Consider the following 27,065-nt stretch of genomic DNA (forward strand, 5'->3'; position numbering starts at 1 on the left):
CATAGGTGTTGTCACCATAGGGTGTTAATGTTGTAGTGTCACTTGGTATACATACAAAGTTGTGTTAGTGATCTAGCTGGGTGAGTTGGAGTATTTCATGGAACATTAACCGACTAACGTATTAGTTGCTTAACAGTCTAGTTTTTGTAAATGAAGCTGATTGGAGGTTGTACACATTTTCTTTTGTATAAAGTCATAAATTATATAACTTTTATTCCAAAAACATTATAGTCACTATTGCAGTCTGCAGACAAGCCATGATGCATGTTTATGCACTTTAGAATTTGTTGTAGATTTTGGTACTGCAGACAATCCTTGATGCATGTCTATCAGAGTATCAGTCTATGTACATGAGACATTCTTGAAGATGAAACGCGTGTAATGTTTTCTATATAAAGTATTTTTCAGTAACTATAATGTTTTAGAATGGTTTATTGGTTAAAGATTAATAGGATAATTTTCTAATAAAATCTAATAGTATATATTAAAACTTTACAAAACCTGATAATGGTTATAAAACCCATAATTTTGAGTATATCTGTATTAAACACATTACCTTATGAACTTTAATATAATATATATATTCTAAATTGGAACCAATACGAAAAAGCTTCGGTGGGTCTATAAAACATAAAAGTCATTCATATACCTAATGTTATGCTTCAAGACAACTAAAACCATATATTTTAGTCAAAGGACGGTGGCTACATGGCAGAGTGGTGGTGCATCCGACGTCCTTTCCACCCACAAAGATAGCTTCCATGACCATGACGCCTACTCCGCCTTGGTTTACTTTCACTGATTTCCACTTCCACGACATCATTCACTTTATCAGCAACCACAATGTCATGAAATTGCTTTTCAGTGATATAATCATGATCAATATCATCATCACATCGTTTATCCAGCCATGCAATGATGTCGGCAAAAACAACATTGATGTTGTGATCAGGCTCTCCGGAGGTCAATCCATGCCACATTCCCGGGTATAATTTAATCGTCTTGTCTTTGCTACTCGCCTGTTCATATAGAGCGCGGCTAACTTCTGGATCCGTCACTGTATCCGCTTCTCCATGCAGCACAAAAAACGGCAGTGTGACCTGCATGCATGTCCATCAGCTATCAGCTATCAACTATCAACTATCAACTATCAACTATCAACCACTACTATTGGAATCTAAAACCCCACAAAAATATATCAACAACTCAAAGCCCGATTTAACTTGGGCTTGAGTTGTTGCTAACAATAGAGGTCTGACTAGGCCTCAACTTGTGAAACTAAGACATCTCCGAACCATAGCACCATTTTTTACACCAAAATGAAGCAATTTATGGCACGAACAGCTATTAGTCCTATTACATTTATTAATATAAGACATAATATTCAAAATAACATATATTACATTTAAATTATAACTCTATAACTATAAACTTGTTCGAAATATATAAAGTCAAAAACTTAAAGGACCAAATTGTACATATGAAAGTTTAACACTGTAAAAACACAGTAAGATACCAAATTTATGTGTAATATAGCATTACCTTAAACCAGTAAATTTGTATAAAATATGGTGTAATAGGAAAGATTTGGTATTAGGTTGGAGATGATCTTAATAACAACACTGTGGGGGTGGGTGGGGGGAGGGGGTAGCATATGTTAAATATCGTAATTAACAAATTGTATAGCACTTATAGTATAAAATAATAAAATAACTAATTTATCGAAAACAATGTTTTTCCTGTCACATAATGGTGTCAATGGTGGGGCTAGCAATACTTTTAATGTTTCATCACGTTAAATATTGTAATTAGCAAAGCTGTACCAAAACTTATTATAAAATCATAATTAAATGATGTTTGTCCCACCAAGATTGTAATCAGTTTAATTATAGATAATTTCTTTTAATAAAATTGTTGCGCTTCAAAAAAAAAAAAAAAAGATAATATCATGGCTTTGCTACTGCCGACAAACCATGATACCTGTCTATGTACTAAAGAAATTCTTGGAAGAGAAAAAGTAAAAGACATGGGAGAAGGGTAATATCGTAAAATAACCTCGTTTAAGCTGTCTTCGAGACCCATGCTGGTCCTTAGCATTTCAAGAGCTGTTTTAAGCCTCGGTTTTTCTTGGTAAATCAACTTGTTTGAACGTATCTGCACAAATGTTCGAGTCATGGTGAATTTACTTATTTACCCTTGTTCAACTACAAATTTACGAAAATGACCATACCTCTTCTCTCTTAACAGGATCCTTAAATGCAGCATCAATGACATCTTTTGTAGGAACAATCTTCCATCTTGGTATCACATCTTCTACCCTTGTTAGCATGCTTATCACCATTGGATGTGGCTTCACCTTCTCAGATATCTATTATGACATTAGTTATTTCAATGATATAGCTTTTGTTATCATTGATACTGTTATTGCAAAAAAAAAAACTGAAATATACTTCTACCATTTATCAATCCATGCAATATACTATTTTTTTTAATGACTTGGTTTAACAAACTATACTTTTACCATTTTATGTAAAATATAGTTGTTACATTAAATGATTAAAAATATATATGTTGCATGCATGCTTCTAAAATGCTATAAGCATGTGGCATTTTTTTATTATTATATCTCTATTCAATACATCTAACTATTCATAAAATCCAAAAACATATAAACAAAAAAAGGCCAAATCAACCGGTCCCCTTTTTGACCCATACTAAAAACTATCCATTTTGACATAAATTCATTTGACATGTTGCAACTTGCGAGATGTGCCCATCCTATCTATTTTGTCACATTCAACATGGACGAATCCAGAATATATTATTAAAAAATATAATGTATTGCACTGTAAATAAGTTTAAAAAAATATATTATCTTAAATGAAACCGGTCTTTTAAAGATTATGCATATAGAACAAACATTGTAAATAGATGAAAAGTTACCTTACACATGGGTGCAACCAAAATGGCACCATGCCAGAAAGATGAGTCCTTTCGGTGTACAAGAAGGGCAACCGCACCACCCATGGATTCACCATATAAGAACCGTTTCTTGTTTTTGTAGTCTTCTTGTCCTGTGTAGGTTCGAACCATGCATCAAGTTAGTAGTTCGATATGATTCCTTTTATTAGTGCATTAAATTTTGTTTATGTTAATGTTTTTTGTAGAGTAAATTACACGAATGATCCCTATGGTTTGAGTTAATTTACACGTTTGGTCCCTAATTATTTTTTTAACTCAGAAGGCCCCTACTATTTGTTTTTGTTGTGCGCTTGGTCCATGTCTTACCTAAAACGACTATTTTGCCTTTTATTTAAATAAACACACACCCAACCTCACTTCCACTTCACTTTACCTTACCTTTTCTACCTCACCTTAGTTAAATAAATTAAAAAATCAAGAGAAAAATAGTCTTTTTAGGTAATACAGGGACCAAACGCGCAATAAAAACAAACTGTAGTGACCTTCCGAGTTAAAAAAATAAGTTAGGGACCGAACGTACAAATTACCCCAAACCATAAGGACCATTAGTGTAATTTACTTTAAAATTTATGGGATTCAAAATTTGGGAAAACTCGATTTTGGAGTATTGAACTCATGGTAGTGCGTTAAATTTAATTTAGTGATGTGTACCAGAGATGGTTTTGAAGTAATTGGAGCAATCAGTGACAATGTGGTCAAATTTCTTGATATAACAGCGAGCACCCATGGACCTCCCGTGTCCTTGGTAGTCTATTCCAAATACTGCATACCCGTAGCTTGCTAGCTTGGTCCCGCATCCTATAAACCAAAAACAAAACCAAAACCATCCGATCACATCATTCCTTTAAAGCTTTAGCAAAAGGGTACACATTTGTTTACACCATAACGTTATGCTATAAGTAGATAAGTATGACAAAATGAGTAACATGCCACCATAATTATGCATAAATTTTAAGTATCCATGAAAATGACCCGGGGGTCAAATCACCTCTTGTTGACCATTATAACTTTTAATTTAATTTTTATGATTTTGGAATTTTATAAATAACTTATGTGTTAAATATGATTCTAAAAGCAAAATTGTTGTAAAAATGTACAGTAATTTTTTTGCATGTTTATCCCTAATTTATTTTTTTTTAACTCGAAAGGTTAGTACTGTTTGTTTTTATTATGCACTTTGTCTCTTTCTTACCTAAAAATATTATTTTGCACTTGATTTTTTAATTTACCTTTCCTGATCCACAATTTTTCCCTATTTAAATAATAGTCTTTTTAGGTAAGACAGTGACCAAACACGTAATAAAAATAAACAGTAGGGACCAATCGCATAACAAAAATAAATAATAAGGACCTCCTGAGTTAAAATAATAAATTAAGAACCCAACACGTAAATTACCCCACGTAAATTACCCCAAACCATAGGGACCATTCGTGTAGTTTACTCTTAGAAAAAAGAACCCACGCGTAGCAAGAGATTAGGCAATGGGGACAGGCAGAAACCAGAGTCAAAATTACAAGGTTATAGGCATAAGAACGGACTAGAGCATAAATCAGTTCGTTCCTTTAATAAAAAGGAGATAGGAGGTTGTAATCATGTACACTGCAAATGGACATGTTTCGTATTAATGGTTTGAAATTGCCACATTACACCTAATTTCAACACATGTTGAATAGTCAAAATATATTTATGGAATTAACAAAAAGGATTTATCGGTTGGCCAATCAACAGGTTTTTTTTCTTTTTCCTAAGTTTTTTTCATAGATAATTAGTATAATGATGAGTATTACAAAACTTTATTAATTTATATGATAACTTATTTTTTAATTAAGTGCTCCTGAAGTCAGTAAATACCTAAAATTATTCTGATTATATATACTTAGAATGTTGTAATTATTTGAATGCGCATTCGACAACTTTCGACTAATTTGATCCTTTTTTTTATAACTAACTTGTTACATATAAATAAATAAAACTCACATAAAAACATAGCAATATACTTTACATTAACGAGCAATTCAAATTTATGGTATCTGTTCGAATGATACGGTTTACCATATAAACATATGGTATCAAAATATATTGGTTTCAATTTGGATGTATGTTATCAAAGTCATCTAAAAATGTTCATTTTCAAAAACTAAAATAGTTCATGATATTTTTAAAATAAAAATAAAAATAAATATGAATTCGGACATGGCCTTTGCTAGGGTCAAAAGGTAGACGAGAGGTTGAGCAACAATGTCAATGTGGTGGGTGAAAATATAATAAAGATGTTTGGTATACCACACTACATGACTACAATTGTAATAATAAATATAGGACCCCATGACGTTTTTTCTCATAAGTAATAACCTCTACCAATTACTCTTACACAATTACACTACTTGTTGGTCACCTACACCTACTCCAACCAACTATACGTAACTTCATTTATTCTCCTTTCATAAATATGGAGGTTATATGATTATTATTTAAATAACAGCGTACATTAATCCAATTTTTAGTGTAACATGCAAATTTGGTCCCTATATTTTACACAAACTGCAAGTTCAGTCCATATAATGAAAATGTCTCATTGTCGTTTTTAAGTTTGTATTTCGTTATCAACACTGTCCTCATGTTTTACTCAAAATTTTAAGTTTACTCCAAATTTTGAACTCATTTTACATGAGTGCAGGCATCATATCCACAACGAAACGCAAACTTAAGAACAATATTGGGAAGATCTAAAAATTTGGATTGAACTTGTAGTTTTGGGTAAAACTTAGTGACCAAAATTGTAATTTACTACAAATTTTATATTAGATGGTATATTCGTTAAATAAAAAAAATTATATTTAAGCTACGTTTGTTTTAAGTTCAAATTTAGTTTAAAACTGCTAAGGAAAGTCCTTACAATTAATTAACCATCAAATTATGATAGAACACAACCATTAAAATGAATTAAACCCATAAGTATATAAAAGACTATACATTGTTGGCCTACTTTGTAGATTTAACTTTTGGAAAGTGATTATATTGTTATTATAAGAAAGCACAAATACTTCTATTAGTGGAAACTAACCGTTAATGGCAATTATTCTACAGTATAATAAACGGACCCATAGAAAGAATGGACAATACAATAGGCTGTTATATTTAGAAAATGATTTGACAAGTTTTAAATTGATGGGTCCAACTCCAAATGGATAGATGACGGGTTTACCGGATTTTAATGAACAAAAAGGAGTATGAAATTCAAGTATTATTTATAATAACTATGAAAAAAACTTGATAAAAAGCATAAATTCAAATTTGTTATTGTTCAAAGTTCAAACAAATATTGTGTTTCATTAACAAAAATATTATATATTTATTCATTTTAAATGTGACAAGGGCATATTTCCGTGATGTACTTGGTTTGGTAGTTGGTTCTCTTTATAACGGAGTCATTATTACGGTATCTTACTAAAGATTCATTTTCATTTTATTTATATTTTGGAAAGAACAATTAACAAAAAAAATAAAAAATTATAACGTAATCCAATCTATGATCATTTAAAAAAAATATGTATTATTAAAGTTCCTGATAGTAACAATTGTCTTCTATAACTTTACTCACCGTTTTTGCTAGAAACAACTTTAGCAATTTAATTACTAATCAAAACCTCTTCAAATAATACAATCAGAAAGTTATATTATTTTCTATAAAGAAGACATGTATTATTACTTTGATAATTAGATCATTAATTGTTTTTAATAAACAATATAAAGTATCCTAAACATTAGTAATTGTTATTAAAGTTTCTTATTCTTATTAAATTATATTGAAATGGAGTTAGACCTTTTCTATAAAGAATATACGAATCATTATTTTCATAATCAAGCCATCAATTAATTTCTATAAATAATACAGAGTATCCTGATCAATTTATTATTATTTATAATTTTATTAAATTATACTCAAATAAAGTTATGACATTTTCTATAAAGAACATACAAATAACTGTTTTCATAAGGGAATCACCGCTATTTTCTCCAACTATGTTAATTTTAATATCATCATTGATCTACTTTTTAAAATTTTATGATTTGCCAAATATGTCACCATTATTTAAGATATTTTAACTACAAATAAAAGACTATCGTTAAAACAAAATTTGATGCGTATCAAGTTATGTATTTGATTAATAACACATTATTGATTTATTGCTAACAATATCACTAATACTTTTTGACAAGGCAGTGATCTTAATTTGAAAATTATATAGACAAGAAAAGTCTAAAATTATGTGTGAAAAATTAGTTGAAATAGAAGAAATGTCAATAATTTGAGACACGTGGTGAGTAGGTTGATGGTGATGGTTTTAGAATTCATATTTCTTTGTTGTTTACAAGTTATACATTATGAAAAACAGCCCAAAATAAAAAATATAATATATTTGTAAGCTTGTATGAAGAAGATCCAAGTACCTTTCATGAAGTCGCTACATTCCATGCCATAACCTGCAAAATCAACCTTAAATGTTTCATTAATCTTATCTTCGTAAGTCCTCAAACTAAAGATTACACCATGTTCTGTTTTTTGTCACAAAGAATATTGTAGATTATTATAATAAAAATATAATTATTTTTTATCTTACTTAGCATAGACTTTGCATTTTCTATATTCAATATGACATTAAAATACGTCATGGGCTATATTTGTAAGTGTTTTCGGGTTTGGTCTTGGTGACAATTTAGTTCAACTTACTAATATAAATATGTTCCTTGCATTTGTGTAACTTAAGAGTAACAAACTATTCAATAACATCAATAAATATCTTTCATGTTCTATTTTGTGTCAACCATGTTAAATATTGTGTCCTAATTTTGTTTGCATTTACTACTATGTTGTTTTGAATGGTTTGCTTGTTGAAATGTTTAGGAAAATTATATACATACCCCCAAATTACTTTGTGTACTCCTATAAGGATTTATGTGAGTAACCACCTTAAACCTTAACAATTACACAATTGTAATTTTAATTTTGTAATTTTATTCTAAATTATAAAAGACCTCTCCTAGATAAAGCTATGGAGTCTGGTATAGTGATGAAAGAAAAGATAAGGTGAAAAATTCAATGACCGATTACCGATATATATATATATATATATATATATATATATATATATATATATATATATATATATATATATATATATATATATATAGAGAGAGAGAGAGAGAGAGAGAGAGAGAGAGAGAGAGAACCATGGCAGAGGAAAACCAGGGCTTTTGGGGCAGAGAGAGGAAGCCATCTACATGTAAAGAGCTGCACACCTCTTGAATTCCTTATGTACTCCTGAAATTCCACTCATATTTATGAAATCCATAGTTAAATATTCATTTCTTATTGAAAATTTGTAAAACCCATTAATCTAAGTGATGAACACTCGAACGACTTGTGATCATTACTTCATCTAAACAAATCCCACATAGTCAATTTTATGGCAAAATACGACACCCATTGCTAACATTGAGTTTCTTCTGGCAAATTTAAGGAAAATGCTAAATTTATGAAAAGCATTATTAAAAAAATGATTTTTATGACCAATTTACGAAACCCATTATTCAAAAAGTTGGATTTTTTTATGTCCAATATATGAAACTGATTATTCAAAAAGTTCGATTTTATGTCCACCGATTCATGAAGCCCATTACTAAGACTAAGTTTTTAATGGCAAATTCGTTGAACCCTTTTGTAAAGATGGATTTTTAGGCTAAGTTTAGAAACCCTTTACTAAATGATTTAACGTGAATGGAAAAAGAAGCATTCAAGATGAATGTGTATTGAGAAAAAGAAAGCAAACCTCTTGGTACTCGATCTCCATTGATGGTTCTTCTTCAGTGATATAAGATTTTAGAAATGAAAATTTCCGACTTCTGAGAAATGAGAAATGTGTGTGTGTGTGTGTATGCGGTGGGGAGTGTTGTTGAACGAGGTTTTGACGGGGGATGGTTCCCTATTCTCCTCTTTATGGATGAGTGCATTCTTCTAGAAAATCTTTATGATCAAATGCCACGTAAGAGAGAGAGAGACTTTATTTTATATTATTATCTTTTATTTATTTTTGGAGATGAGGTAAAGGGGAGGTATCGTGTAGGAGAGCCCCATACCCTGTGTTTTCATAATTGGAGTAAGTCGGTGAGCTATAAGAATAGACCTTGAGGTATGATCTAGAAGACACTTTCAGCCCTATGTCTTTTAGATTCAAAATATCAAATCCAATTAAGGAGCTTAAATGCATATGTTGGAAACAAGAATCGAGATAACAACGAGTGAGTTTTGTAGAGGGTTCCAAAAGATGACCCGCAATGTCGATCTTTAGGTCCACCGATACAAGATCTATGAACAAGCCAAAAACACATCTTCGATTGTGCTTCAACGTACAGTCAAAGAACTAAGTTGAACGTTTGAGAAAAACATTTTGCAAAAGTTAAAACTGAGAAAGGTAAGATGAGTATTGAAAGCCTAGAGAAATAAAATTAATATTGGAGGCGAGTGATAAAAATCAAGTTAGTTGTATTTATTTTGGTTGAAAAGTGATTTCAAATTTAAAATTTTGAATTAAAAAACAGACATATATTGAACGGGTTGTTGAGCTCGACATGGCGAAGAGGGGGGACGACCACTACAAGAAAACACAAGAAAACAGAGTGTTAGTAATGATGTTAATAGCGGCGACAACTACTATTAGTGGTGACAATACTTGGTGTCACCGCTAATAGTGGTTGTAGTTGCTGTTAGCGTCACCGCTAATGCTAAAAGACCCAATCCGCATGATGTTTCGTTGAATAACCCCATCCGTTGATCATCTTGTTCAATCTAATGACACATAAGTGGAGAATCGAACAAAATCAATAGCGCCGACATCAATAGCAACGATTTTGTCGCCGCTAATACTCTAAAAGACTGAATTGACATGATGTTTCATCGACTAACCACATTCGTTGATCACCTCGTACAATCCAACGGCGTATAAGTGGAGGATCGTACACGAGTAGTAGCGGTGACATCAATAGCGATGATATTGTTGCCGCTAAATCTCTAAAAAATGACCGCAAATTATTTCCCTCCGTTTACCACTTGAAGTTGCCACTATTACTCGTTTGTTGCCGCAAAAAGAGTTGTCGATGTTGGCCTTTGTCCATATTATGGCTTACCCCTTTCATTTTCCCAGATTACATTGTTTTTTAGTTTCTTACATCCTTTCCGACGATTTTAACCACAATATACCAAATTATCGTCGTCCGGTCACCACCACATCACATTATTGTCGTTTCACCACAACATCACCAGAGATTGACTACCAGCGAAATTTGGTGAATCATCGACGACGATATACCTTTCTCATTCCTCATTTCTCTTTCTCTTTCTCTTTGTGGTATGACCTTGATAAAAATTCTAATTGCAACAACTTTGGGTTTTTAGAATCTCGACTTTCTCTGCCTTTCTCTTTTATGTTCATGGCGATTGCAGCTCACCACACCACTGAAAGATCTTTATGCTCAAGAATATTATAGGATGATATTTGCTAGATAATATATGATCAAACTAACAATAATTTGATGCAAATATATTATTTATAAGAATTTGATCGTTGATAAATATTTATATCTCTTGTATTTTAATTGGAAAAATATTATTTTATGAAAATAATATTTTACCTATATATAGAAAATTATTGTTTCTAAGAAATAATAATTAAAGAGCACAAAACTTGTCATAATTCACGTTTTATGAATTTATAAGGCATGTATATTTATTTTGGACCTTTTAGTTCAAATCAAATATAACCAGATTTGTTCTAGCTAAGAGATTGAGTAAAAATCACAATAACATCACATTCTCCTTCCTCCTAGCCGTGACTTTCAAAGGGAGTGGGAGATGAAGTGTGGTGTTCTTTTTTCCTTCATGTCATGCTTATAAGAAGAGACCATACATTCTTTATTAACTAGCGTTGATATTAGTATATATGTGTATGTATATAAAGAGAGCATAACTAGTTTATTTGGTTGATTTTTTGTTCTTCTTTTTCTTTCTTAAAATCGAGAGTTACAGGCTCTCTCTCTCTCTCTCTCTCTCTCTCTCTCTCTCTCTCTCTCTCTCTCTCTCTCTCTCTCTCTTCTCTTTTTCTTGTAATTTGGTGCGTACTTTAAGTGCTTATAAGTTGCTTCTCCTTAAGAGTAATTTGGTATTAGTTCTTAATGGATTAAGAAGTGCTTAATACAATAAAGACTAGCATTCATGTCAAGTTGAGCTGTTGTTGGTGTTTCTACTTAGGTTGTGACAACCGTCAAGTTTGGTCAAACAGAGTCAATAAAAGTCAACCCGATCAACTCAACTTGTATTAGAATTTTAGGAGAAATGAGTCATTTCCTAATGCTTCTAATGTTCTATTGACAAGTTATAATACAAAATACTTATCTTATTGATAATTATTGAATAAACCCTAAATTGGGTTGGTAAAACAAGAATTCAATAATTTAATCACATACTATTTGGGTATAAATAATATTCATAACTCAATGTAGTGGAATGCATAAATCTTATACTACGTGGCAAAGTCATAGCAAAGGCTACACACATAAATTTTTGGAGAATTCGTCACCAAATGCAACAAAGTCTATACCCGGCTAAACATCTAATTTTTAACGAAACGAACTTAGAAATTCAACCTAACTTTCATGTAACGTATTATTATTTTGATAATAATGTTTGTTATAAGAATTTGAATTTTTATAATTCAAATTAAATATTTATACATCCTTTATACAATTTTTTTATATAAAAACACCACCATTTTTATAAAAAATGTCAAGTGTTATAAATGTTTGACTTTTGGTATTTATAAAAATCACTAGTTACAAAGATGTACCTCCATCATGAATAAGCAACTATACTAACCTTAGGATAGTACTCAATTAGCCTAATCATTGTCCCCCATACTCCCCCATACCCCCTACCCACCCACCCCCACCCCCTTCCATCTCTCCCATTTATTTGCGGCCGAGAGGCCTTTTCTCATCACCATCTTCTTTATTTTTCATCTTCTTCTTCAAGACAAGCTCTCATCTTCCATAGCCAATTTCTTCCAAGTTGGTTCTTGAGTTTTTGGTAAGTACTTCCTTCATAATCTAGTAATTCTACACACTTATATACTAGTTTCAGTCCATTTACACACATTATCATGGAACTTCATAGGATCTTCAAATCTTCAAGTGTTCATAACTTGAATTCTAGCACCTGGTTCCTGGTACGTAAAATTTATCTTAGTGTTTTTCATTTTTAGCCTTGGACTCGGCGAGTTGCAGGTCCGACTCGCCGAGTAGAGATGGGATCCGGAACATGTTTAAGTTGGCGACTCGGCGAGTCCATTTTCTGGACTCGGCGAGTCCCCGCTGTCTGATGAAACCCTAAATTTCAAGGGTTTGCACCCTATTTAAACCCTCTTATCCGCCCCCAAGCTCGCCCCCATTCACCCTCAGAGCTCTATACTTCGTTCAAGCCTTGTTCCTTGTGAGTTTGAAGCTTTTTGGTGTGTTTTCTTGAAGATTTGTTGAGGGAAGGAGTGTGGATCAAGAAGAGAAGAAGGAGGCTAGGCATATTTGGGTTATCTCAGTGATTTCCTGGAGGTATAACTTAGTTTCCCTCTGTTTTCATGCTTATTGTCCTTTGTAGCTCCATGAAAGTCCTTATTGATCCTTTCCCCAAGCTTGTTTGTGCATTGTGGGTTGTAATAAGTTGTTAGCCTCCAGATCTAGGCATGATTGAGCTCCAGGAGCTTGGATCTACTGCCTTTATGGAGCCATATTGCATGAAAGCCCTAGATCTACTCGTTTGGTGCATTTTGAGCCCTAAAACCCTCATGGGTGTTTATTTACACGTAAAGTTGGAAACTTTACGTGTTAATTAGGCCCAAGAAACCCAGATCTATGATTGACATGAGTTGGATTCAAGCAGAATCGCGTGTATAGTATTTGCATGTGGCCGACTCGGCGAGTCATTCATCTGACTCGGCGAGTCGAGTCGCGAGTCCCCGAGTTTTCCCCCTTTTGTGGTTGCGGGATGGAGTAGTGAGTCATGGGGTTTGTGACAACCCAAAGTTTATTCCGTTACATTACCCCGTTTCCGTTAACGGAATATTCCACTGTATAAAAGTTCCGTTAATAAGAAGTCGTCAAATAATTAAATTTTTATTTATTTATGTTTTATGTCGTTATAGTCGTAATAAAGTAAATAAAAACACTTAAATTACATTTCCATAGTACTTTGGAAAAAGTTAGTTTTTATTATTACGACCACTAAATCGGGTGCGACTAAAAGCCCCGTTTAGCGATAGTATCGGGTAGATTCCCACTGAGCTCCAACTCCAACCCATATATAAGGGGGAATGGACTTTATTCCACCCCTTTTACAATATCTGTCTCTATACTCTCTCTCTCATAAAACTCGTTTTCGACTCAAAACCGCGAATTTCCGCTTCCAAAAGGTAAGTCTCTTTACCCTAAACTATTCTAAACATCATGGCTTGTGATTATAGCTCAAAAATTCGACCATATTAGCTGACAAAGAGGAGTTTACGGCCCAAGATCACTCTAGGGCCGTAAACCCCTAAAAAGAGGCCAAAATGACCAAAATTTGTCCCTTGAAGCTTAGAAACCAATTGGGATTTAGCCTAGGGATGTTTGAACCATAAAACAATCAATTTTGGGACTTAAAAGAAGGTTTACGGCCCAAGCACATGCTTAGGCCGTAAACACCCTCAAGACTTGTTAAATCAAGTTCTAATCACTCCCAAACCACCCTTAGGCTTAAGACATAAAATAAGGACTTAATATTTCGGGTTTGGAACAATTAAACACTAAGAAATGAGGGGTAAAAAGGAGTTTACGGCCCAAGCAAGTGCTTAGGCCGTAAACACCCCCAAACCTCACCAAATGAGAGTTTAAACCCCCTAATTGGCCTTATACCTTCACTAGAAAATGCTAGGATTAATCAAGGGCTTAAACTTCAATTAAAACAAAGGGTATAGGAGTTCACGGCCATGAACTCCCATAGGGGTGGTTCCTGGGCCGTAAACTCCCATATGGTCCCTTTAAAAGCCTTAAAACCATTCATACCATTTAGATTTGGACCTAGAAAAATTCCACGATCAGGATAGAGCCTTTAAACACCCTAGAACACCATCACCATGAGTTTACGGCCGTAAATTCATGGGGAGTTGTCCCAGGGCCGTAAACACCATATGGAGAGTTTACTCTTGGAGAGTAAACTCCATTCCTAAGCCATTCACACCCTTAAATGTTACCCGGGACACCCCAAACACTTAACCAAAGTGTTTTCCGCTCCTTAGAGTGTGTATACTTGTTTAATTAGTATTAAATGTACTAATTGTATGTGAACATATGTTATCATATGTTAAATAGGTCACTAAGTGTGTTCAAGTCTTTATTAGACACCGAGCACCCAACCGGCACCTTCGTCGGATCCACTTACACCAGGTGAGTTCATACCCCTGAAAGAACCTTTTAAACGTTTTTAAATGTTTTATAGGGGGGAAATACAAGTTAAACATGCCAGTTATCATATCAATCACATGTGATTGATAACCCGCATGCACAAGGATTTACCACACTGTTAACTGTATTACCGAGTATGATACTATAAATGGTTTTCTAAAATGTTTTCACTTATTCAAATCTTTTACTTATATTGTTTTATCAATGTTTCATTTAAAACTGATTTATGAGGGTTTTCCAAAGGATTTCCAAAGGTTTTCAAACTTATTTTACAAAAGAATACACTGTCGTGATTTTCTCAAGAATAAAGGTTTTCTTCCATGCTTTGATACTCCCTCTTAGTTTAAACCCCTACTTGATAACGCTTTCACTTCGTGATGCGTTTATACTTGTTATTGCCTCTATTTCGCTTATACTTGTAGTCGCTTATGCCTAATAGATGCTCTTACTTCACTTGTTGTCGCTTCTACTTCGTGATACACTTAAATTTGGTAACGCTTATACTTCACGATTCGGTTATTCCACACTGTACGCTTATACTTCACGATTCGGTTATTCCACACTGTACACTTATACTTCACGATTCGGTTATTTCACACGATTTGGTTATACTTTGTCACACCCCGAAAACCGAAGGCGGAAACATTTCCGGGGTTGACTCCACGTTAAGTATCAAATCCAATGTACATAGTAAGTAAAGTGAAACAAACATTACATTACATATTAAAAGTTTTACAACTTGTTTCAAAAGACATAGTTTATACAGTTGTGATACATAATATAGATATAAACAAAATGAACGAGCCTTGCACGCACACGGTCCTTAACCAAGTAAGTCTTCGGGTACCTGTACTATCGTTGACCTGAGAACACAAGCAATTTGAAAATCAGCATAACGCTGGTGAGTTCATAAGCAGTTTTGTTTTGTGAAAATATTTATGTTTCCTTTCTGTTTCTGAAAATGTAACACACACCAAGAAAATCCCATATTTTCTTAAAAGTTGGTTGTTGTTTCATAAGAGTAATGTATGGTTTAGTTATCCGGTACATTGTTTTATGTCTTTAATGTATCAGTGTATTCCCAGGAAAGTCCCATACTTTCCTGAAGTATAGTTATTGTAAAAGATGAAATGTTAGTTGGTTACTCTTGTCTGATTATGTGTAGGTTACCCAGGAATGCCCCATGCTTTCCTGTATGTTTGTATTCAATGTAAAAGATGTATTCTATTAGACCTGGTTGTGTACAAGATTTCCCAGGAAGGTCCCATACCTTCCTGAAGGTTGGTTATCATATGTAAAAGATGTAAAAGATGTAAAAGATGTAAACTGAATCCTGGTTATCTGTAAAATGTAGTATGTGATTCATTATTACTATTAGTAAATCTCTGTTATCCTAGTTGCGAGTTCCATAACCATACTAAAGACTGAACCTGTGGCAATAAGTAGTCCACAGCCCTGTGGCAATAAGTAGTCCACAAACCTTATGACTTTCGTCACCCTTGAACCATTTTGGTTCGGCTGTAGCTAGCAGCCAGGTGTGGGGTAGTCAGCCCCGTATAGATCTATACACTCAAGTCACGCTCTCTAAATCCCAGAGATTCTGGTTACGGGTGTAGTCCTCCACTCGCGTATCTCTGTGGAGTGTTCGCCGAGGACGTGTCTCCAATCATACGTATAACAAATTTACTAGTAATAATAGGATAACCCTCCATTCGCGTATCTCTGTGGAATGTTACCGAGGACAAAACAGTGTACGAACTATAATGTTCATGTGTTATAATGTCATGCATTTTAACTGATAAAATGTGAAAACCATTTGTGAAATATATAAAACATAATCGTTTATAAAATCCATTTCACAAATAAATGTTAAGTGAACTATATGAACTACTGGTTATCAGTTATGTAAATCAGTATTAAAAGCATAAGAAAAATGAAACACAAACACGAAAAATAAGTTTTGAGTACAAGAAAACCCTTGTACTTTGCTTGTGTTCCCCCCTGAAAACAGTGAAAAACAGTGAAAAAGGTAGGGGTATGAACTCACCGGACTCGGAAACGTGTCGGTTTTGAATGCTAGACGTTGGTTCGGGGTTTGATTACTTGCGATGACCCTATGTAAAATGAAATAATGTCCATATATATACATTTAGAGATACATTCACTAATCATATGGAACATTACACTCTAATGAGGTTAAACACCTCAAAACGAGCGTTTGGAGTGACCCGGGTGACATCTTCGGATTTGTAATGGCACTAGGGACTTGGGACTTGAGTTTACTCTCCATAAGTAAACATTTAAATGAGTTTACAACCATAAAACACACCCACACATGAGTTTACGGCCGTAAACTCATGTTGGTGTGGTTTTGATGATCTAAGGGCTTAAATGGACATGGGGATTGCTAGAATGGATTTTTTTTAAATGCATTGGAACACTTGGAATGAATTTAAATCATCAAAATGATTATTTTATGGGAGTTTACGGCCTAGAATAGGCTCCTGGCCGTAAACTCCTTAATCTTCATAAAAATGTTGTTAAAACAAATCACATGTGATTAATAGGATTATTACAAGACCTAGTATGAGTTTTATGGGACATATGAGGGGTGTTATGGAGTTTACGGCCCATGAGACCCTCCTCATGGCCGTAAACTCTTATATAGGTTGATACAAAGTGATTCAAGGTCTAAAACTTGCATAGAAGGGCTTCTAAAATTCATCTAAAGGCTTTAGGGTGTTTAGTTTGCATTCTAACACCAAAATTTTTGGAGTTTACGGCCCAAGAACAAGCCTTGGCCGTAAACTCTTAGAAAACCCATAAATGTTGTGTTTAAGTTCCTTAAACTATTTTTGGTTGGTCCTTTGATTTAATCCTAGGCTTTTGGTGGTGTTGGATGGCTTTCTAACACTTTAAAATTGATTTTATGCCTTGTTTTAGGGAGTTTACGGCCCAAGCACTCCCCTTGGACGTAAACTCATATAAGTCCTTCAAATGTTATGATTCAAGTGTCCAAATGCTATATCCAAGGTCCTATAATTCATATCTAAGCCATAGGAGTGATTTGGGAGGGTTTAAAGGCATGAAAAACCCCTTTAACATGAGTTTACGGCCCAAGCTTATGCCTTGGCCGTAAACTCCTTCAAATGGCTCAAAATCAAAGTTTTAAATGTTCTAAGTCCATATCTTGAAGTCCCATAGCCATATCTAAAGTCCAATTGAGTTTAGGAAGGAGTTTAAGGGCTTAAAACCCCATAAAATGGAGTTTACGGCCCAAGCTTGCTCCTTGGCCGTAAACTCATGTTCTTGACCCCAAAACTCAATTAATTCATCAATTTGAAGGCTAAATATGATGAATAACATGCTAGAGAGGTTACCTTAAAGATTTGAAGCCTTAAACTTGTGATTTGGACCTTAATTCTAGCTTGGAGGAGAGAGGTTGTAAGGGTTTAATGAGAATTTGGCCAAAGGCTTCAAATGGAGTCTTAAACATGTTTATATAGTGTTCGGGAATTGGACACGATAGAATTCTACCCGATACCGACGTTAATTGAGGTTTTTGGTCGTACCCGATTGAGTTACCGTAACCCGATACAGTAATTTCTAGAAATATTCCGATCACTAAAGTTGGGTGTTTAAAATGATTTCTAATGTATTAAGACACCCATTAAGTCATTTTAGGTCAATATAAACTAATGACTTTAATAAATTGGTGAAATTGGAAACGAAATTGAAAATGACGTTTGGTTGATCGGATCGGATTACAAGTTGTGATATGAAATTTCGGGTTGTTACATACTTCATGACATGTTTCCACTTGTTACACACTCAAAAGTAGTTGGATGTATGTCTGTGCTTGTATATATGCATATAAATAATGATTGAAGGACTTAGGAAGGCTTGTCCGCCCTATTTCCTTTTCTTCGTTGAGATGTGGTCTGGTGGTATCGGATGTCCATCTGAAGGTCGTTTGATCCATTAGTTATATATTATGTATACGAGCATAGCCATATAGGTTTACTCTAGTCAGTTCCGTTATGAGTCTCTACCTCTAGTTCAACACTTATATTGGAAACCCACTACCCACTATTTGGGATACATCTTCGGGACACGGCCTTCTCTGTCGTCTAGTTGGTAACCAGAGTCTCCTATAGGGAGAGCGGACATTGTGTGTATAGATCTATACGGGATTGACACCCCCGCACCCTGACTGCTAGCTACAGTCCACGACCTACCAAGCCAAGGGGTGACAAATGTCACATTTTATAGACGCTTGTAGGGCGTCAGGTACTCTAGTGTCGGTTAGTATGGTTACGAGTATCCCAGGTTACCTTATAATTCATGGCCTTAAGGTAACGACATTTCACCAGCAATTTACACTGTATGTTGGAAACCCACTCTCAGAGTCACACTGTTTTTAGACCTTACTAGCTGTATCTTTCATTTGATACTGTCTGGGGTCTGTATCCTCTGTTTTTAGACCTTACTAGCTGTAACTTTCATTTGATATTGTCTGGGGTCTGTATTCTCTGTTTTAGACCTTACTAGCTGTATCTTTCATTTGATACTGTCTGGGGTCTGTATTCTCTGTTTCAGACCTTACTAGCTGTATCTTTCATTTGATACTGTCTGGGGTCTGTATCCTCTGTTTTTAGACCTTGCTAGCCGTACCTTTCATTTGGTACCGTCTGGGGTCTATGTCTCTCTTTGTTAGACTGAGCCAGGCGTGTCGTTTGTTCGATACTCTCCTGGAGTCTATGATTCCTTTTGCCTTAGTCAGCAGTCCACACTGCTGAGGCATATGTTATTTTCCCTGATTCCTTTTGCTTTCTTTAATAATCAAATTCTGTATTTTGATAATGATAGCGATTGAGAGAAAACTACTTTTTACCACATAACTCCGTCCAATCTTGGTAGAAGACTGCTTTTATTAAAGAAAATATAGGATTTTCTAGAAAAGACACTAATGTAATGGATACTCTAAAACTACCACTTTTATTAAGTTATTTGGATAAAATGCCACTAAATACTTATGAACTCACCAGCATTTGTAAAAATGCTGATACTCACTTTTCAAATAACTTGTATTCTCAGGTCGGGATTAGACAGGTACATTCCAGGAGCTTCTATCGAAGACAGTTTAGTACCAAGCTGCACCTACAGTATTTACTTGTATTACTTTGATATATTGTAATGAAACCATGTAAAACTATTACTATTAATGCAATTTTTTGTTGTACTTCGATTACTATAATGCATGTGTTGTGATACTTGACATGACGTCATCCACCCCAGAATGTTTCCGCCATTCCGGTTTTGGGGTGTGACAGGGTGTGACTCAGTGGGTCGGAAGCCAGACTCACTCATGAAGTAACTCGGCGAGTCAATGCCATGACTCGGTGAGTTCAAGGCAATCTTCTTGCCTCAAGAACAACTCGGCGGGTTGTTCATACATCTCGGAGAGTCACAGCATAGAGTGTTCTTCGAATGAAGATGAACTCGGCGAGTTGTTCATACAACTCGGCGAGTGGGATGAAGGACTATTGGCCTTGGGTTTAGAAGGAGAACTCGTCGAGTCAACGCCTAACTCGATGAGTAGAGACGGATTTATGGTCAGACTAAGGGACAGGGACTCAGCGAGTTGGCAAGCCAACTCGGCGAGCCAGGTCAACTGGCAGTTGACTTTGACTTTGACTCTTGGCTGGTTAGGGGTGAATGGTCATTTTATCCTGAGGTCGGTTAGCAGTATTTGACTAAGTGTTTTGTGGGAATTATTAGCCGGAGGATTTCCGGAGCGGCAGCAACAGAAGACAGTTAGTTCCCACACCGATCAGCAGCTACTTTGAGGTGAGTTACCTTCCAGTAGCGGTGGGTCTACGACCACAATGCCGGCCCACCAGTAGGAGTTGTATGTTAGATGATTGTCTTTGTGATAACATCTAGGTTGCTACTACCCGATATGTTATGCGCTGGCATGATATGTATATGTGATAGTAGTAGAGTTCGATTGTAGGATCGAAGGGTAAGTCAGACACCCCAGATATGTCTGGCAGTATGTGATAATACGTTTATATGCTGTCATGATATGTTATCTGCGATAGTGGTAGTAGGGGGAAATAGTCCCTAAGTTTCGGTCGTTAGGGCCGAAGGGTAGATCGGACACCCCAGATATGTCTGATAATATGTTATGTTATGATATATGTGATAGTAGCAGTAGGGGGTGAAATAGTCCCTGAGGATCGGTTGTTAGGAACGATGGGTAGTCAGCACCCCAGAACGGCTTGACACGGGTAGTCAGCACCCTAGAACGTCTAGACACGGGTAGGTCGGCACCCCAGAATGGCCGTACCGGGTAGGTCGGGCACCCCAGAATTGCCCGTGTGCATGATATGTGAATGTATGGTATGTGGTATGTTGGGGGAACTCACTAAGCTTCGTGCTTACAGTTTTCAGTTTTGGTTTCAGGTACCTCTTCTTCGAAGGGGAAGGAGCTGGCGTGGTAGCAGTACATCACACACATGCTTGTATTCCACATCATGAGATCTTCCTGGGGATTTGTACTCTGACACTTTTATGTTTTATCAAAATGTTTTCCAGACATGCACTATCTTTTGTGAAATGATATGTTTGTTGAACGTTTATTTCTAATGTTTCGCTAAGTACATGTTTTAAAAATGAAAATTTTGGCTCGTATTTTTGGGACGTTACATGAATCTTTCCATCTACAACCTTTCATCCACTAAGAAAACACACATAAGGTGATTCAAACCCCTGATTTTCGATTTATCAAAGTTTTAGAGGGGAGAATACAAGTAAACTTGTATAAATATACAAGTTGTTATGCATGCTTACTTATATGCTTTGTAAAAGTGCTATATACATGAAATAATGTTATTACCTAGCATTATGAACATTTAGATGTAAAAGTTTGTTTAAAATTGAAAACTATGAAAAATAAGTATAAACATGTTATATGTTCTTAAGAAAAAGTTATAAACACAAAACTATGAAAACTAAGATTTTTATGAACATAATATGAATTTTCTAACAAAAATGGTTATAACCAAGTTATTACACTATTTTTGTGGGATATAAACCAAAATATGTTATTTGGAATATATGTCTTGAAACTCGTTAAAAATACCAAAGATTTAGTTTTACAAAAAAAAACACTTAAAATTTTATCAATTTATGTAAAAGTGAGTTTTCTAACAAAAACGGTCATAACTAAGTTCTGGTACCATTTTTATGGGTTTTAACAAAAAATATGTTGTTTTAAATATATAAAGTTAACTTGACTTAAATATCACAAAAAGGTAAATATAAGTTTTACAAAGTTTATATTTCACTATTTACCACTTTGTGACGTAAAAATTCAAGACTAGAAAAAATGGACATTTTCATACTAAAGACTCACTTATTTGTTTTTGATGTAAAATAATTATTGTTTATGAATATCTAAGCATGTTAGCCTCTATATATGTACACATACATAATTACAAATCAAACATTATAATAAACTATAATATGTATAGTTTATGGGACTTTAAGACTATTATAACATTGTGAACAAAGCGGATAATTATATAAAGATATAAATAATTATTTTATACTATTTTATTATCATTGAAAAGTGATATTTACACATACAAAGATTTTCATTACAACAAAATGTAAACGCGTTGAAAAAATTTTGTGAGACAAAGTCTTCATCGTACCTAACAGAGTACCTACAAAAGTCATGTATTATAACCAGAATCTCCCGTAAGAGAGCGTGATACTTGTGTATAGATCTATACGAGATTGACAATCTCGTACCTAAGGTGCTTGCTATAGCTAGACCGGTAGGTATGTGATGACAAATGTCTAACATTCCGATGCCTGAAGAACGTCATAACAGGCCATCTGTGTCTTAGCACGGTTATAATAACTCACATGGGGAATCAACGATACATTTAGTTTACAAGGAAACACACATGCAAATGGTTTTATCTAGATTAAAACTGCATATTACTATTTTAAGTATAGAAATACTTATACATTTCGGTCTTATAGTTTCTAATTAAGACTATAATTCATTTTTAAGGAAAATATATTGGATTTTCATGAAACTAACACTATCATTTTACAAGGAAAGACTTACAATTCTTCATACAAACTCTTATGAACTCACCATCTTAATTGTTGACACTTTTCAATACTACTTGTATTCTCAGGAAATCATTAAATCAGGTAACTACAAGCTTTTGAGGATGGGATGCTAAGACGTCAAACGAATCTTTTCATCATCATATTGTAATTGTTTTTGAAACGTACACCTTTTAGAAAAATGTAACTCTTTCAATTATATTTATGATGTTTGTGTTTTGCTTTGATCACTATTATTCATTATGCTATGATACTCTTCATGAAATCATCCATCCCCAAACGTTTCTGCCATCCTGGTTTGTGGGTGTGACATAGGTGGACTTCTACATCTACATTCTTCATCAACTTCCAACCTCCTAAAAAGAATCAAAGTCTTCAAAGGTTGTAGCTCTTTTCTTCATATGGGTGTGTTTTAATCTTTCCATGCTTTGCAAAACGATCCTTGGTGGGTTAAAATAGTTTTAAGTTTATACATTTTAAAATCCTTCCGTTGCTAAACTCGTAGTTTATTATAGATTATTTTTGCATAAAACCCAACAATTGGTATCAGAGTCATTTTTTTGCAAGTTTGGTAAGATTATTTAATACAAACTTTGTTTTTGGAAAACTTGCATGGTATTCTCTTATAAAAGTTGTATTGCTTACATCGATTGTGTGCCCATAAAGACAATAATAGACCAATGGATGAATAAAATTAATGATCATGATTTGAGGGTCTATGATATTACAATGGGATAACATGTACCATATAATCATACAAATTTCATCTTAAGGTATTTTGAACAATTAATTATATTTAAAAAAGGAAAATTTCGGATTTTAAGGGATCATTAATTTTCTTAATTTTAAAAATATGATTTTTTTTAGATTAATTTAATTTTAATTTCAACGTAATTTTGAATAGTAACAGAATTTATTCTGTTAGAATGACCAAATGTTAACCATAAATTAGTAAATGTATTACCAATTTTATTTTTACATAATTTCATTCAACATATTTTTGATAATTAACATGCTTAAAGATTTATACAACATATATTATCAGGAGTAACATTTTCGTGAAACATATTTTATTCTTTAAGAATTACTAATTACATTAATTCTTACGGAACAAGACTATAAACAACAATTACATTCATTCTAAAAATATATATGACTAATAATGGTTACAAATTACATTTATTCTTGAAGGTTAAAACTAAAAATGATTAAAAAGGAAAAAAAATTCAAAACACTAATGAATTCTAAAAGAATATTATTACTAAGAATCACTTTATACATACTAGTAGAATACATTTTGCTAGAATACACACTTGTTCTCCATATTTTCTTCTTTTTCCACATCAATGATAGTCTCTTAAAAACCTAAATCCATAAAGAAAAACATAATCAACTTTCAAATATTAAAAATTTTATTGCATTCAAATAGAATAAAACAATAAATTCTGATAGAATAGAGACCAATAACAAGATTGGAGACCAATTCTATTATGACATAATTGGTTACATGATTCCATTTTTTGGTGTGTTTTGTAATTCACTACTTAAGTTGACATGGAATTCAAGATTCTATTATGACATAATTGGATTCCATTCTAGCAGAATGTGTTGAGGTGCATATGTACCGTATTTTTCTTCGATATCTTTCGTTGTTTCAATGATCTAAATATAAAGAATGATCGACATTAAGCGGTATTAAAAAAACGGACAAGCTAAAGAGAAAAAGGATTATGAAATTAACATAGCAGGAATTTCTTCAACCATATCTGACATAAACCAAAGAACCATAAATTACAATATACAATTCCGATAACTTCTAAAGTGCATAATCTAGATTATTAATGACACAACAAAAGTTCCATAAAGATGATGATGTAGAGAAAAAAAGGTCATATAAAAAGACTAAAAAATATGGGTAGATATAATTCACGAAAGAGATTAAAAAAACATTTATACTCACAAACAAGATAATATGCCATATCTTAATAAAAATAATACATTATATGTAAATACATTGATGATGTTAGTAATTAGAGAATTCAAAGTTATTAAATGACTATATCATGTTTGACATTCAGTTTTGAATTAGGTTCATGGAATTCATGGTATGAACATACAATTAAATAAAAACTCCATTATAATACATGTTTTGTGTTAGGTTCACCTGAGAGCAAAATTTACAAACACTAGAATCCTAATCCCGTAAAATGAAACACATAAAAACAAATTTAAACATATTACCTGAAAGAGTATGGGTAAGAGTCGAATTATTCTAACTTAATAAGACTAAATCCTAGTATTTTTTATTTGGAGCATTTAGACAAACAGTTGGAGTGCATAAGGACTGTCACCCTTGACAACCAAAGATGATGACATTCATACTAGGAAAAAATAGATGATTCTTTTATTTTTAAGCCACACGTAATTAACTCTATGTATATGCCATATGTACTCGGTAAAAGAAGCCCTTTTACATTTGGTATCATATGTACACATTATAATGATATAATCACAAATTCCATGTTCATGTGTAAATCAAATATTGGTATAGAAGCAAAATATTGATATAATGATACACCAAAAATCCTAAGGACTAATATCGACCAATAAAGCTCAAACCTTGATGTGAAGTTGTACATGCGTGGGGATTCACAGGTGCAATACTGAAGCAGGTGTAACATCCCGATTTCCTGGGATGAAATTCCAGGGATTTTATGCACTTTAGAAAGCCTACTCAACTAGTTGGGAGGCCAAAACTCGTCATTTAGAAACAATGAAGGCCGCATGAATTATAAGACCTACTCGACGAGTTGGAAGGTCCCAAATCGACGAGTTGAAGGCTGAACATGAAAGCCCTAATTTTTAGGGTTTGCACCCAATTTAAATGCTTTAACTCTCATTGTTGGCCTCCCTCACCATCCCCTCAGTCCAAAGAAAACCCTAATCGTGCCTCTTTCCCCATTTTGAGTGTGTGTAAGCTTAAAGAGTGTTCTTTGGTGCTTTTCTTGAAGGAGTGTGAAGTTGGTGGTGCAAAGTTGAAGGGAGAAGCTTTAGATCCAAGATTCTCAGTGTTGTTGCAACCATTTGGAGGTATAAAACCGTTATCTTGATCATCCCTTTGCTAGATCTATTTTTTTTGAAAGTTTATGGCCATTATTAGCTTATTTTGGGACCATTCTTGGATTTGAGCATGTTATGAAGCCTTGGTTTTAGATCTGGACATCTCATGGCCTCCATGGACTTAAAGTTTCCAACTTTATCAAGTCTTGGCCCTCCTTCGTGCTCTAAGTCCCTTAATAAGATTTGTTTGAGTGTTTTAGCCCTTTGATGCCTTGCATGGATGTAAAGTTAGCAATTTTACGTGGTGTCTTAACCCTAGGGGACCAGATCTGTAGTTTGGGGTTTTTGATTCTAGTGGAAGGGGCTGAATATGTTAAGACTAGAAAACTCAATGAGTTGTCCTGACAACTCGACGAGTTGGATCAGGTTTTACTGCATTCTAGATCCTGAGCGAATTCACGAGTTGATGAGATAACTCGGCGAGTTTTCTAGGATTTTTCCCGGTTTTCTGAACACTGAAGAAACTCGACGAGTAATTCGGGATTCGACTGTTGACTTTGACCATGGTTGACCAAGTTTGACTGTAATTTGGGATTTTAATGAAGTGAGTCACATGGTGGTTGTAGGCATTCGAGATCGAAGCTGAGAGTTGGGACTTGATCTTCTTGATTCAGCACTACTTGTGAGGTGAGTTTTCCTCAGTATACTCAAGGGTCTAAGGCACCAAGGCCGGCCCTTTGGATTGTTATGATTAGGGTGAGCAAAAACCGAAGCACTAAAAATAAACCAAAAAAACCCGCAACCAACAATATGAAACCGATGCAAAAACCAATGGTGCAGATTTCATTTTTGCAAAAACCGAAGGTCTGCAGGTCGGTGTGGTTTTACTAAGAAACCGGTCCATCAAAACCGAACCGCACCGAAGATTTATAAAATAATAAATCACTAATTTATATCTATAATCTATAATATATACATATTTTTTAAAATACTAAGAAATATTAATACATATTATATTTGAACTTTGGACTTTAATAGTTGGTTTTAGCCATTTAATCGAAATTCCAAATCATTTTCCAAACTTATTTTCTATTTTGTTTTTAGTTTTGTAGTTAAAACCATAGCATAGTAGGTCACTAATTAACTATGTGTTATAAGGTTATAACAAGTAAACAAAAATTCAATTTTTTTCTTAGTCAACGGTTGTATATAAAGGCACTTAGAACTTTTGGTTTATATAATTTATTTTGTACTGAAAATAAACTTTTACAAATAAACGGTTTCAAAACGTGAAAAAAATTGCACCATACAAGCTTACATGCACATT

The 27,065-nt window shown here is 33.9% G+C and overlaps 1 protein-coding gene across 1 annotated transcript; it reads right to left on the reverse strand.

Moving 5' to 3' along the window:
• Positions 1-557: 557 nt before the first annotated feature.
• Positions 558-8,974, reverse strand: LOC111907199 (caffeoylshikimate esterase). The gene is made up of 8 exons (XM_023902993.3): positions 8,815-8,974; positions 8,216-8,306; positions 7,436-7,468; positions 3,634-3,780; positions 2,944-3,074; positions 2,231-2,368; positions 2,056-2,154; positions 558-1,100 (listed from the first exon to the last, which is right to left on the reverse strand). The coding sequence occupies exons 1-8, from the start codon at positions 8,833-8,835 to the stop codon at positions 705-707; spliced, it is 1,056 nt and encodes a 351-aa protein (XP_023758761.1). The 5' UTR covers positions 8,836-8,974; the 3' UTR covers positions 558-704.
• Between the last annotated feature and the right edge of the window lie 18,091 nt (positions 8,975-27,065).

Source organism: Lactuca sativa, chromosome 8, assembly GCF_002870075.4.
Source record: "Lactuca sativa cultivar Salinas chromosome 8, Lsat_Salinas_v11, whole genome shotgun sequence".
Classification (NCBI taxonomy): domain Eukaryota; kingdom Viridiplantae; phylum Streptophyta; class Magnoliopsida; order Asterales; family Asteraceae; genus Lactuca; species Lactuca sativa.